The following is a 14311-nucleotide window of genomic DNA, read 5'->3' as shown; positions in this document are numbered from 1 at the left end:
CGCTACGCTGGTTCCTAACTCAGGGAATGCTAGCTACCCTCATGCTAAAATGTTACTGATACAAGATTATAGGAACGCAGCGTGGCGGTAAGTCCATGACTCAGACTTCCTCAGAAGTCACAAATCAGTAGCAAACCACCACCAAAGCACCTACCTCAATATTTTCCACAAGAGAGCAACCTATTATCAAGCTTCTCATCTTGACTCATAGATCCAGAACTCCAGTGGAAACCGGGTTTCAAGACCTGGTCCACCTCTGCTCACGAATTACAGAGGCTGTTGTCCATGCAAGCTTGACATTGCACAACAGTACAGACTGTTTTTTTCATCATTTGATGCTCAGTCAGTAGCAAACACTCTATATGCTGCACTGGAATGGCCTAGGAAGCGACTGTCATTACCTCCTCGGGATTATTATTGCATCCTGTGCACACACTCACAGAACCACGCAGGCTGGAAGGGACCATGGGACACATCTAGTCCAACCTGCTACTCCAAGCAGGGTCAAAGCTGAGTACAGACCAAGGTACTCAGGCTTTTGTCCAGTTGGATCTTGAAAAAATCCAAGGATGGAGATTGCACAGCCCCTCTGGACTACTGTTACAACCCTTAATTGTCCGCTCAGTGGTAACTTCTTTCTTTATATCTCATCTGAACACCTCTCCTTCCACCTCTGCCTGGCTCTAAAATGGACACAGTATTCCAGGGCCCCATGAATGGCCTGTAACAGGCCATACCACATTCCCTTGGTCTGCGAGCTGGGTTCCTCCTGACACCAGCAAGCTGCTAGCTCACAAGGCACAAGGAGAGCTCTTGACAGCATGTTATGGTACAGGCTGAGCTACAGATCATCCAGAAGGTCCAGACCTTCAAAAGCAGCTTTTGACTATGCCCAGCATCATCCACCAGCCACATTTCCTTTGCATTGAGAAAAGTGAGCCCAGAGTTTCCCACCACATAACAATTAATTGGAAAACCTGGGTTTACAATGATGCCAGCAGGACTACGATGGCAAGGAAAGGACATGTCAAACAATTGTTTGATTCCTTATCTATGCTCTACTCCAGTGAAAAACTCATTTCTGCTATGCATAATGCAAACACAAAGCCATGTCCTGCTTTTCCAGGAGGTGTTTTGTTCAATTGAAGAAAGATAATAAAGTTAGATTTGTCAGCCTTTAAAAAGCTCTTCAAAACAAATCCTGCTCCAGGGACATCTTCCATTTAGGGAAGCGCTCCTGGAGCTGTTACAAGTGAGCCTTGTTTTGTGGTCTCCCAGTGATACTATTTGTCTTGCCTCTAAACGAGTGTTTGGCAATCTGTGTCTTGCTCCAAGCGATTTATTTGTAGTGATGCTTTTAAGTGCCTTATTGGACAATCTCATCATCATAACTGATGGGAATTTCTTTCTTCTTTCCTTCCTAGATACTTCCCCCTGCCCCAAATGACACAATATTTCCCTTTGCAGAAGGCACAGTTGTTTTCAGGAATATTCATTACAGGAAAAAAGTTGAGCAACAGTAAAGAAAAATTGTCTGCCCTGCAGTTATATATGCCCGATTCCTCAATTCTCTCTTTTTATTGAGTTACTGTAGATTGAGATAGCAATACTGTCTGTTTATTAAAAGGCAAAGTAAATGTGGCTTGGGAAATCTTTATTTTTCAAAAGCAAACCAAAGATTTTTTTGCTAAAGCTGCTAAGAGATAAGAAAAACATCTATTCTCTCCTTTTTATTTAGAAAGAAGAGACTAAGATTTCTGAAACTATTTAACTTTCTTTGTCTGCTATACAGGCTTTGTTCTCTTTTTTGGGGTAAACCTTTAAGTGTTCCAGAGTATCTTGTAACAAATTCTTCTTATAATACACAGATCAGATTGAGGATTAAGCCCTCTAAATGCACAGGGCACTGATGAACTTCAATAAAATGTCTTAATGCTGCTGAGCATTTAATTTAACTTCTGCCTATGGATTAAGTTATGTTGGCTGTGATAAAAACCTGGGTGGATCTGCACCACATTTTTGCAGCAGGTAATTCAGAGTGAGCGCTCGCTGGAAATCAAAGGCGCTACACAGCTGGCTGTTTCCAGCTTTAACATTAAAATCTCCTTGAACTACCCGCTGCTGACCGCAGAAGGGGTCTCATGGTCCCTCCCTGCCCAGCGGGCGCTGACCGCTTTCCCTCCTGCGCAAACAAGAGGCACTTTGTGGCTCACGCTCCCAGGCCACTCACACATGCTCTTGCAATCCGCCTTCCCCAGCAGTGCCAGCGCAAGGTACGTGGCCGGCTATTGCCAAGCCAGAACGCACAGTTGAGCGTTCTCAGAGGTGTGAGGTCCCAGCTCTGTGGCTGTTGGCCAGCTGCTCGAAAGCTACTTAGTTAAAAAAAAAAAAAATCCAAGTCCTGTTAAAAAAAAATTTAAGAGGGAAACACTCAACAGAAGCATGTTGTCCTTCATCAAAGAAATGACGTTGGGTGGTCCACCCGTTGCCAGCTGGGCGGGTACATGAACTTTTTGTCGGATTTACTGTGACATTCTGTCCTCACACACAAGTAAATCTTGTGGAAGAGTATCTTGGGCCAGGATATTTTTACTTCACTTCCACTTACTTTCCTTTGCATTTATTTTTCTGTGGGCCTAAAGGAGAAAAAGTGCTGTATTTTTATGTTCAGATATGTAAGAAATCTATTTAAACTGTTACTTTTTATTGAAAATAATAGGAGAGAGATCAAAGAAAAAGAAATCATACAGAGATTCTGTATGAGATCCCATCTTACAAATCCGAGAGACAAGAAGATAAGGATGAGGACTCACTTTCTGGCAGCTACTCTCTCCTACATACACAGGAATCTACTCGGCTGGTTTGTAGTATTTGATAAATGAAACAGATGTTGTAGTTTATTATTTAAGTTAGGGGAATCTTCAACATCCAGTTGGGAGGTAGATATTGTTTACTTCTCATTACAAAGAAATAAAATTTTCTTTTTTAAATTGTCTAAAACATTATCTTTTTGTTTTGATATCAGAGGGGAAGGTGGCTGTTAAAAGCATTATTCACTGAAAATAAACTACATGATCCAAGAGAGCAATTTTCGAGAGTGAAAAGTTATACCAATTCCCTTGTTTACCACTTTGAAATGTGCAGAAACTAAACTGTTCAGTTATACAGCAACAGTTTGCATTTTTTTAAATAAATGTACATTCCTTCTGACTTACAGAGCACATAACTTTGTGCCTAACGATAAAAATAAACACAGAGTAGAAGGAAACTCTGCTGACATCTTGGACTGCAATGCAAGCAAAAATTCAACTTCCATACCTGTAGCCTACAGCAGTAATGTGCCGCAGCTGACAGTTCACCGATTTCAAAACAGGTATCTGTGCCATTATATGCAAGTTGTAGAGATTCCTCATCTTCTCCCCACTCTAATCTGTATTCAGAGATGTCAGCACCAGAACATTCAGGACTCTGCAACACAAATATTTATGCGGTTCAGTTCAGAGATGAGCACTTCAGAGATCTGTGTTTCACTGGGTGAGGACTTAAAGCACATGGAAAAAAACCTCACTCCTTATTTTTAAATTAATACACCACTACCGCTGCAAATGGAAATGTGCTGAATTAGTGGTCCCTAACAGGTTAGTGAAACAGGCCAATTCTGCACAAAAATTACCTGATAGGAATTTAGAGAAACGAGAAAGTGTACACAGTTACTTTGCTTTTCATCACGCCACTCAAGAATAAATTGTCTCTCCACCGGCCTGGCAGAAGCACAACCGTGGAGAACACAAAGCAGCATCAATCTAACCTAGCCTAGGCGAGTGATCAAAACACAGCTCTGGAAGAACTAGCCTTCAAGCCTGAAGTAGTTACTCATGTTGCTAAGAAAAGAATAACCTCAACAAGAGAAGCGTTCGCCTGAGGTTTTCAGTGAAAGTCAGCCATCAAGCTAATGGTCTCAGTATGGGACACGGGAGCATGGACCCGGGTACATCAACATCCACAAAATGACCCCTACAGGATCCATATGTCCTCAGCAACCCCTTTATCATCCTGAAGTCTAGGGGAACATGGAATAAATACCTGAATTTGCTGGAGAGAAGCTATCGCAGACCTAAAAGAATGATTCCCAACCCAAAATACCTCCTGTTTTTACCACAACTACCTAGAGTTGCTCTGTGTGGACTGAAGAGGTTTGGGGAATCGCTGCTCTACGTGCACGAGTAGGGTCTAGGATATGGCAAAGACTTTGTGATTATGGTATGCAAGGTTTATCTCCAGTAAAAGATCCAGAGTATTGCTGCACAGCACGATGATCACCCTGCACACCCACATGGGCTTCTCTAGCTCTAGCTATTTTAGTAGGAGCATTCAGAACTGCAAAGCCAGCACTTTAAAACAATGTGTAAAAGGCAGAGTAGGCACCACGGTGTGGTCTCTAGCCAGGCAAAACACCTCCACAGTCCTCTGCTGGTTTTCTTCACATTCATATCAACCGAAAAATGGTACTCTTCAAGAAAACATAACCATTGCAAACCACTCTTCTCCTTTCACAGCTTCATTTTTAGCTAACACAAACAAAACCATATCCCACAGATACATTGGCAGAACAGCAGAAACACTGCTGCCTTCACACATGGATGGGGAGAGCAAATGCCTGTCCATACACTCAATAAAAAGGTTACATTTACAAGTTTAGTGGGACTTCTGGCTTAGAATCACAGACTGTTGCAGAAATACTAACAAAGAGCTCCAAACTGCACCAAACACACCCGTTTCATGATAAGATTAAACTCAGAATATGTTTGTATCTAGATAGTTGTTAGCACAATCAATTTATTTGAGCATTTTGTGACCATTAATAACTTCTTTCTCAACAGGGGCATCCTTTTGTGGAGGGACCCAACAAATGCAGGGCTGGAACAGCTGCTAGGTTTTCAAAGTCTGTGGCAAAATTGCAGCCCTTTATCACAACCCTATTTACGATAACATCCTTTCCTTTCTGCCTTAATTACATAACTTCCATTTTTTTAATGACACCAATCAACCCTCTAGCATTTCAGTTAAGACTCACTTTAAGAGTCCAGTGTCTAAGATCCTGGAAAATGAATGCAAACAAACTGAAAGTAAATATTTGGGGAAGGGACAAACAATTTTTGAGGAAAAAACCTTATATCGTGAGCATCTGTGCTGAGTTCATTTTGTATCAGAGACTCCAGCTTCAGCCAAAATCAAGTATTTGCCTTCCCAATCCCACCCCAAGACACTGACATGCTAAAAGCCTGCAGAGAGCACTTCTACCCAGCCAGCGCTCTGTCATCTGACGCCAGCGTAGGAGGTCTCATGTCTGAATCCCGGCCCAGACGACTCACGATCTACTTCACGCAACTCTTAAAAGGGAAAAGTAGAGAAGATTTCCTACCACAGAAGGGTTTCTGTGAATGGTTTTCTTGCACCAAGCCCCAGTTCCATACCAGTGAATAGGTCTCAAGCCAGCTTTCAAGCTTTGCAGTGACCATATTGGTATGGATAAGCAAGATGGGAATCAAACCATCAGGGCACCTGACTCACCTCCCAGCTTACAAGCACACGTGTGTTGGACAGAAAGGAGAGGGAAGGAGCTCTGCACTGGCCGGGCGGTCCCGCTGCCGTGGTGACTTCTGTCGCTTCCGAATACGGCCCGTACTGGAGGGGAACAAGGTGCCTGTGCATTAATAAATAGGCATACAACCATCTCACATTCCTCAAAGGCTTTCACGGAAGAGAACACAGGAACTTCTTCAACACAATGAACTTTCTCTCAGACAGACCAGGCTTCCGGCACCAAACACCAGAGCTCAGTAGGAGAAGACGCAGATTGCTGCCACGTTAGAACGTGAGGAGTATGAGCAGACAGCACGTACACCCTCCTGTGTGGCAGTGAGTGCCCATGAAAGCATAAGCCACCTCCAATTTACCCAAGAGTGAATGTACCCTCAGCAGCAGAGTGAGGAACCCAGCGTCCCTCTACCTTCCCTTAATGCACTGGCATGTCTGTGCCGTAGCCCAGCATAACTGGCTTCTCGTGGATATAAGGAAGAGCACAGCAACAGTAAAGCACATAACGAGTCCAAATCCAGCTTCGTTTGGATACAGTGTGTGCCACACGTTAATTGTAAAAGGCTGGCATGGGATGGAGCCCCAGCCTGGGTTCAACGTGCAGAGGCACGCTGCAAAGGCACCTCATAGGGTTTAGCTCCGCAGGCAGCTAAGCCAACTGCTCAGGCAACTTTTGAGCCTTTGGCAGGAGAATAATTTAAACGCATTTTAGCAAAATAAAAAACAAACTTCAAGGGTCAGGAAAACCGGCTTCAGCCAGCAGTGGGAGGACAAGCCTGTAGTGATAGGACAAGGGGTAATGGGTATAAACTGAAATCAGGGAGGTTTAGATTAGATGTCAGGAAGAAATTATTCACAGAGAGGGTGGTGAGGCACTGGAACAGGTTGCCCAGAGATGTTGGGGATGCCCCATCCCTGGATGTCTTCAAGGCCAGACTGGATGTGGCTCTGAGCACCCTGGTCTAGTGGAAGGTGTCCCTGCCCATGGCAGGGGGGGTGGAACTAGATGATCTTTAAGGTCCCTTCCAACCCAAACCATTCTGTGATTCTATGATTCTATGACAAGAGAGATAACAGTGGAAATAGCCTTTCTGAGGCCACTTCAGTGAGACAATGAAGTTTAGTAGGTCCCCAAGCTAATTAGAATCATTCTCCAGAAGAAAGGAACTTCCCTGGAAGCAATTAGAGGAAAAACACTGATATTGACTTATTTTGGAATTCGATACCAGCAAATATGAAAAAAAACCAAAACCCCCAAAACCAAAAAGAGCCACTACCAAAGCTAAACAACACTGAAACTGTGAAGCCCAAAAAACCTCACAACAGCGGTGTTGAGAAAGGCTAACACTGACCCGTGTTGTTTGAATGGCAAAGAACGCACACTTCAAAAAACCTGATTTACTGACCTCTGCTGTTTTCTTTACCTAATGGAAGGAAAAAAGGCTTTTGCATCCTGTAAAGAACACTGCTCTCCACCCGCACTTTTGCATCTGGTAAAAAAAACCCAAACAAACCCACCAAACCACAACTGGCCATTTCACAAAGGCTGGGACTAGAAATGCTTTGCAACTTCACACACAGTTTTGCCCAAAAAAAAAAAAAAAAAGAGAGAGAAAGAAGTCAAGGTATCGTATATCCAAAGCCATCAGGGAGGCAACTGCTTTCATTCCAGCGAGCAAATCCAATCCCTCCACATGTACTTAATTAATTTTTCACAAAAATGAATCAGTGAATATTTTAAAGACACAACAGTTTCAGCAGTCTTGCATATTTTTCTACTTCAGTTACATTTTAACAGAACTTCTCCCTGTAAGAGAATAACTTTAAACCTTTATGTTACATTTGTCATCAAGATCTCCTGGGAACAAACAGATCAATGTGCATGTACTGTTGCTGAGAGTGCCTTTATGAAAAACACTGGCAAGATGCTCTCAAAGGCAAGCAGAACCAATCCAAACCTCAGTGAATAGGCAGGAATCTTTCAACAGATCTCCATGGACATCTGATAGGCTTTCTGGTGTACTTGGGAAGGCACACCTTCCATGGATATATGACTAAATAATCATCAAATCTATAAAGCATGTGATTTTTTTCATGAATAAACAAAAAAATCATTAATAACGCAAGCTTTCCTCCCAGTATATCAATACCCGAGTGAAATTTCAGGGTTTGTTTCCACAAAGATATAATGAAACAAAACAAAAAAAAAGCAATGGAAGGGGAATAGATTCCTCCTTGTATGCAGATATAACTATTAGCAGAGACTACATACATTTTGGCTCAGCTGATTTTGGACAGTCAAATCATATTAGTGCCCGAAATCTCCTTTTCCAAGTGTACCAGATTCAAAATTGCAGCTCTTCCTCAAAAGTTCCTTTAAGCATTTCTCTATTTTCTTCTTGCCCATCTCCCCTTCACCTTTCTGACCATGGGCACTAACAGTTTCCAGCATCGCCCACCTCAGGCATAGTACCACCTCCAGCATGCTGCACGTACCCCGCCATCGTTTAAGGCTCTCACTCTGAACCGGTACGTTGCTCCAGGAAGGAGGTTGCTGACGGTGCACTCCAGATCAGGGCCATGATAGACCTCAGAAACAACTTCTTCGGGTTCTGTCATTTCTACGCTGTACTCTGAGACGGGACAGCCACTTTCTGAGGGAGGCACATCTAGAAAGAAATAATTCATTAATAACATAAGGACATATGCCACTAAGGTTAATTTTTTGCTTTACATAGCACAGACACACAAGCTACCAGTGATGAGTTTTCTCTTTGACAGACACCTTACCTGCAATGTCTCAGCCATCTCTACAATCGACATTTCTAAAGCCAATGAATAAAAGTACTCTTAACTCTAAACATTCACCAGGTCAGAACGTCAGATGGGAGAGCAGCAGCTCCCCCAAGGCAATGATCTTTCACCCCAGGAAGCTGTGTTTGGGGCCGGGAGGTGCCCAGCTCCTTCTTAAGCAGGACACAGTGACTACCATCCTCTTCTGAGGATGAGTAAAATCTACTCAGCTTCTTTCCCCCAGTATCAAAGGTGATGGTGTGTGCAAAAAAACACTGGTCAGCGAGGCATGAGAAAAGGCATGGAAAGCTGCATAAAAAATGGGACTAGAGCTGAATGGGCCCGTTCTGGGACAGAGAGAAATTAGGAGGCACATGGTGAGTGTCTGAGCCAGTCTTGGCTGCTGGCTATGGTTGGACACAGGCTGATGTGGGTCATGGACACTCCAAAACCACTACTTATACATGGGATTTCTGGCAAAGCCTCATGAACACCCAATAAAAGTACGAACAACTGCCGTCCTTGAACTTTTTTAGTCATACTGCTAACATCTATGAGATTCTAAATCTGTACAATGATCTAAACCCTGCGCTTCACTTGGAATAACAGCTTTTTGGGAAACAATTTGTGTTCTGTGCCTGCACGCTTTGTTGTGGGCACATCATTCCCCCATGAAAACAATTTATTGGATCATATTTGCAAATTATGAGATATATTTGTCAGTTAGAAATGGTACTGCAGTTAGAAATAGTACTGGTGTAGAATTTAGCTTAACAAATGATGTCACAAAGAATCTTGGATACTGCAAGATTATCATATTAAAGAAAAAAGTCTGTTGCATGCCGGCATGTACCTTGTGTTCTGAAAAATGTGCATTTTCTGACAGTTTAGCTTCATGTCCAAGGTTCAAGTCCTTAGCAAAATTACAGGTGCTCAGTGGATTGTGTGTTGTACTGTGGACCAGGGTTTAAATACCACCCAAAATCCTCAGTATGTTCTAACTCAAATTTCTGAGCAGAGTCCTACATCAGAATTAGCAAAACACTTTTGCTAAGTCAGAATTGCAAAGGAATAAAACCGACCTTGAATCACAGTGGTTTTGCAATGAAAGGACAGATATTCTAATACAGCTGACACTTTATAGTTCTGACTGCAACAAAAACAGGAGCACAGTATCAGGCCTAAGGGACAGCTGGAGGACAGCTAAGTTCAGAAACCCAATGCAGAGCCACAGCAGCCAATGAGAAGTTGCACTTCTGATTTGGACAGACTTTACTGGACTTGGCTTTGTACTTCCTAGTGAACAGAATACACTGCAACTCTTCAATGTCCAACAGAAATAAAAGCTAAGACAAGTTTTGCAACTAACCATCGAGATCAAAGCTATTGAACAGTGACGTGCTCCAACAGCTTACCCCATTGTAGCTGTACTTCTTTGTGCTTTGGCTTCCCCAAAACTCTTGGTGGCCGGCAATGACCTGGTGCAACACTTAGTGTACGGACAGGTAAACTTTCAGAACACTGGAAGAGAACAGCAGCTGAAGTTAGGTCTCCACTAGGATTACTGCCTACAGTGAGGCTTGTTTAGAAAGTGGCACATGAAATGTTTTTCTAGAACAACCACTTACTAGAAGATTATACGAATGATAAAGGTTAGGAGATGCTATTAAGCATGTTAAAAATCCAACCAATAGTTTTTTCTTTAGCATACTCAAAACTGTAGCACAGGAAACTGACAGCTAATGTTGTGAGGCTCTTTGATTTAGTTTCCCTTCGTTTTAAAATAATATCAGGGCCTAAAATACTCTAATTATAAAAGAAAAAAAATATCAAAGAAGGAGGAATAAAAGCATAGGTACTGAAATGATTTTAAATCAAAGAAGGGAATGACAGACATCAGTAGCTGGAAAATGGAACCCAAAAATTTAAAGAGGAATTCAGCCACATGAAAGGTCATTAACTGCAACAACAAATTACCCCTACTGCATCTTCACTCACCAGCTTTGGTCAATACAGGCTGATGTACGTGAGAGTCTGTGGCCCTGCTCAAGCAAGTGGCCAGATCAGATAAATACGGTGGTGTTGCCTAGTGTAAGTATAAATAACTACAGATTGGTTTTGAGGAAAATGAGTCTCACTAATTTGCCTCAAAAAACCTCCATCAGGTACACATTAAAGTCTTCTAAAATCCAGCAACTTGCAATGCAAGATAATTGCAAAGAGTGTAGCTTTACTGTGCTTCAGGAAAAATATTCACCTTCCTTTTCACAGCAGAAATCTTTTGTCAAAAATAGCAGATAAATCTCTGAAAAACAGAAAAACTGGATTCCTTACTGTTCAGTTATACTTACCTGACTGTGTCCGCCGGTGCTGATACAGCATGCCCGGAGTTTATACAAAGTGCCTGGTTTCAAGTGAGTACAGGTATATTCTGTAGCCGATCCACTATACGCCACTTCCCACTGATTTGCTAAAATGTGAGATAAATCCAAGTTTAGAAAAGTGTAATGCAACAAGTTTGTAAGTGTCTAAGAGGAAAGAAAATCCTTACTGTGGTTTTCCATAAGAGACATATTTCAGGAAAGTCATAGTGTCAATATTACTATGACTATTATTCCCACTTAAAGATGTATATACACATAGACACATAGACAAATATATATACTTACAAATATAAATATTTCTAAAAACACACTACAAATTTTAAATCAAACAGTAAGTTCAGCCATATAACCTAAAATTCTAACAGTATTAGAAAAGAGCACACTTAAAAATAAATCACAGCAAAAACTCCCCAAAGCCCAACCCAAACTCTCCCAGGAACCCTGCAAGTTTTAAGGCTAGAAGTACGTAATTCAGCTTCAATCAGGCGTACAGCATTAGTGCATTAATGACAATAACAATAATAGCCCAAAGGGTCAGTACTTCTTTATAGTACCCATAATGGATACAAACAGAGACAATTTGTTTCAAGTTTACCTTCTGGACTTCCTTGAGAAATCTCTAGTAGATACTTTAGGATTTCTGAACCACCATTATCCTGTGGAGGATCTGAAAAAAATAGAGTAAATTGTTAGTAAATCACAATTAGGAGTGAAATACAACAAACATTACAGAACCAGTTTCTGATTGTGCTCCTTCTCCTCTGCAAACTCTCCCACACTAACTACACCATGGATTTTATAGCACAGGTGGGTAGCAGAAGTTAGTTTTCAGCATGAGTCAGAATAAGGTGGCTGGGTAATGATGCTACAAACAAGACATGGAAAAAGCACTGAAGGAGAGGTGCAGTATGGAGGCTTGCCCCATCGACAAAGGAAACAGCTGGATGAAGCTGCAATAGGACATGAAATGGAAGGTGAAAATCCTGAAATTGCACTCGAGTGCAATTTAGTCAATAAATACAAGCAACATTTTTGATTCTGAAAACATAAGCGCCTCTAAATTATCAGAAAATTAGGTTGTCAGGCTCTCCAAACATGTCCAACTTTGGACTGAGAAGCAGCATGAAAATATCTAACTTTTAATACACATTTACATAATTTTATTTGCATGTATTATGACCCCAAAACCACTCTACTATGACAAACTGAACTGGCTTACCCCACTTCACACTAAAGCCGTGAGATGTTATCGGCCCCTGAATAACAGGTCTGGTTGGAGGTCCTGGCCTGTCTGGGCTTGTTGTACAGACCAACACTTCACTGGGAGAACTCTTTCCTTCCACACTGGAAGCAAACAGCTGAAAGAAAACCACAAGTTCACCATTGTTTACTGTAACTGCTTTTCTGACAGTTCTGCATGAGACTTCTTTCAGTAATTGCACAAATATCATTAAACTGGAAAACATGTCACATCCTAACAAAGCGTGTGGGATTCTATTAACAGATATTAGATTGTCATGCCATTTCTTTACAAACCACACCGACTTTCCCCCTCCCTCCGCTAGCAATAAACGATGATATGTTTAACGTAAGAGCACTGCTCTTTTTCCCTTAAGAAAAAAAAAAGTCAGATAGCAACTTGCAGTTATTTACTCATAAAAGATTAAAATAACGACAGTAACTACATTATTTTTGTTTTGGAGGTATTTCAAATCATTATTTAAAACAAATTAATTCAGAGTATCAGAAATCACACAATTAAAAGCATAAGTAGCATGACATGCAAACAAGAAACACCTAATCTACAGCCACTGAAGTGAGCAGGATGCGCTCACAGTAAACATTTCTCAGCCAAATCCTTCATCTCTACTCAACAGCACCTTCTGCTGACTTCAGGGAGAAGGCTGCTAGGCTGAGAGAAGACGTAAGGGCCTGTCCAGGAGACTGAGCAGATCAGTATCGTACAATGAACTCCGAATGGTTTAATGCTTTGTGGCTTCTGAGTGCTTTATTAGCTCATGCTAGTCGCTGTGACAGAGATCTGCTGCCACGGAAATGAGTAATAAAAGACGTATTATAATTGCTAATTGTAAATATAAGCTAGCAGGGACTTTCCCACGTGGGAAACTCTGTAATTCTCAGGAGCAGTCATTTCTATCCTCTCTCCTAACACAGGCATCTGAGGAAAACATTTTGGAATTTTTAAGGCCAAAAAAGTAATTGAAGCTCTCTATCCTACATGCTCACTTTAAACAAGTCACTAAAGCCACTATCAACTCCTGTGTATCATCTCTTGGCTCCTCTCTGACTACTCTCTGACTGACATCCTGCCATGAACACCAGGTACCGGAGCTTGACAAATATCCCAGTAACAGCTCTGGGGAATCAGTGTGAGCTACAAATGTAATGCAACATTTACACATTTCCCCCATGTATACAGCTGAAGATTGCACTAGCCCAGCGGGGACTGAAAACTGACATTAAATTGATTCTTCAAGCAGGATCTTCAACACTTTTTCAGAGCCATAGCTTCCCCAACCTAGAGTCCCCCATCCCCTTAGCAGGAATAAAAATGAAGCTTTCTTTGTTTCCAGGTGACTGATAAAATCATGAAGCAGTGTACACAGCAGCGCTTTTTGTGGAACATCACTAGAAACAGCCACTGGAGAATCCCTTCTGGGCCGACACGTCAAATGCTCCAGGGAATGAAATTCCTGCACCTTGTGCTGTGTTTGGTACGATTTGCCCTGCTGTGCCAAACCCTCACTTGGTACCAAACGCCTACAGCAGTATATGATGCTACTGTTGTCACTTTAATTAACCAACCTGTATTTCATACCAAATACTAGCAGGATGTCTCCTTTATAAGCACACCTTGTCTGGCACGTAGTAATAGCAGAGGGAAATTTAACTGAGGGGTTCCCCAAAGAACCCTATTTTGCTCAGGTTCAAAGACAAGCCTAGAACTTGCCAGACTGTCCCCATCACGTCGTATCTGTGTTTGGTTTTGTTTGCTTGGTTTATAGTTTGGGGGATCGCTCCCCAGGTTACACAGCTAATTAATGCTGGTCCGCATGTAACGAGGGAACATCTCAGTGCAGTGCCAGATCTGAGCTGTGCTTGTAGCCAGGGACATGAGACTACAAGTTTGCTCTGACATCAACCCAGCTGCATAAAATCTGTAAAATTGGGATGAATTGGAAAGCAAGGCTGCAGAGAAGCACTAACCGCCCTCTTCCCTCAGGCAGCCACAGCGGCTTTTACAATGCTAAACTAAAAGGCATCATCTCCGAGCCACACCGCAACAACTTCCCAGTTCTTTGGGTAGTTCTTCATACAACTTCCAGAGGTCTTCTGTCCCACAAAGGAATGCATGCAAAGTTGGTTTTAAGGATTTAAATGAGTCTTTGGGTAAAGCTGGGGTTCATGTTGTTATTGTTCCTGAATATACTGAGCCCTACAGAAATCAAAGGGGTTTGTATCAATACAAACCTACGCCACCCTTCTCTCCCCGTTCATAGAATCATAGAATCATA

General features: G+C 42.0%; 1 protein-coding gene across 1 annotated transcript in view; it reads right to left on the bottom strand.

Annotated features, from left to right (window-relative positions):
- FNDC3B (fibronectin type III domain containing 3B) overlaps positions 1 to 12133 on the bottom strand; it is a gene marked incomplete at its 5' end in the record, with an annotated part of 47722 nt that extends 35589 nt beyond the window's left edge. Inside the window, 7 exons of the mRNA XM_010156351.1 lie at positions 3319 to 3468; positions 5572 to 5685; positions 8095 to 8267; positions 9807 to 9912; positions 10743 to 10861; positions 11371 to 11442; positions 11995 to 12133. Coding sequence (XP_010154653.1) covers positions 3319 to 3468; positions 5572 to 5685; positions 8095 to 8267; positions 9807 to 9912; positions 10743 to 10861; positions 11371 to 11442; positions 11995 to 12133 — 873 coding nt within the window. The remainder of the gene's footprint in view (positions 1 to 3318; positions 3469 to 5571; positions 5686 to 8094; positions 8268 to 9806; positions 9913 to 10742; positions 10862 to 11370; positions 11443 to 11994) is intronic.
- Between the last annotated feature and the right edge of the window lie 2178 nt (positions 12134 to 14311).

This window comes from Eurypyga helias, unplaced genomic scaffold (assembly GCF_000690775.1).
Source record: "Eurypyga helias isolate BGI_N326 unplaced genomic scaffold, ASM69077v1 scaffold33057, whole genome shotgun sequence".
NCBI classification, from domain to species: Eukaryota; Metazoa; Chordata; class Aves; order Eurypygiformes; family Eurypygidae; genus Eurypyga; species Eurypyga helias.
Note: the sequence above shows the minus strand (reverse complement) of the source record. Positions and strands in the feature narration are given on the sequence as shown.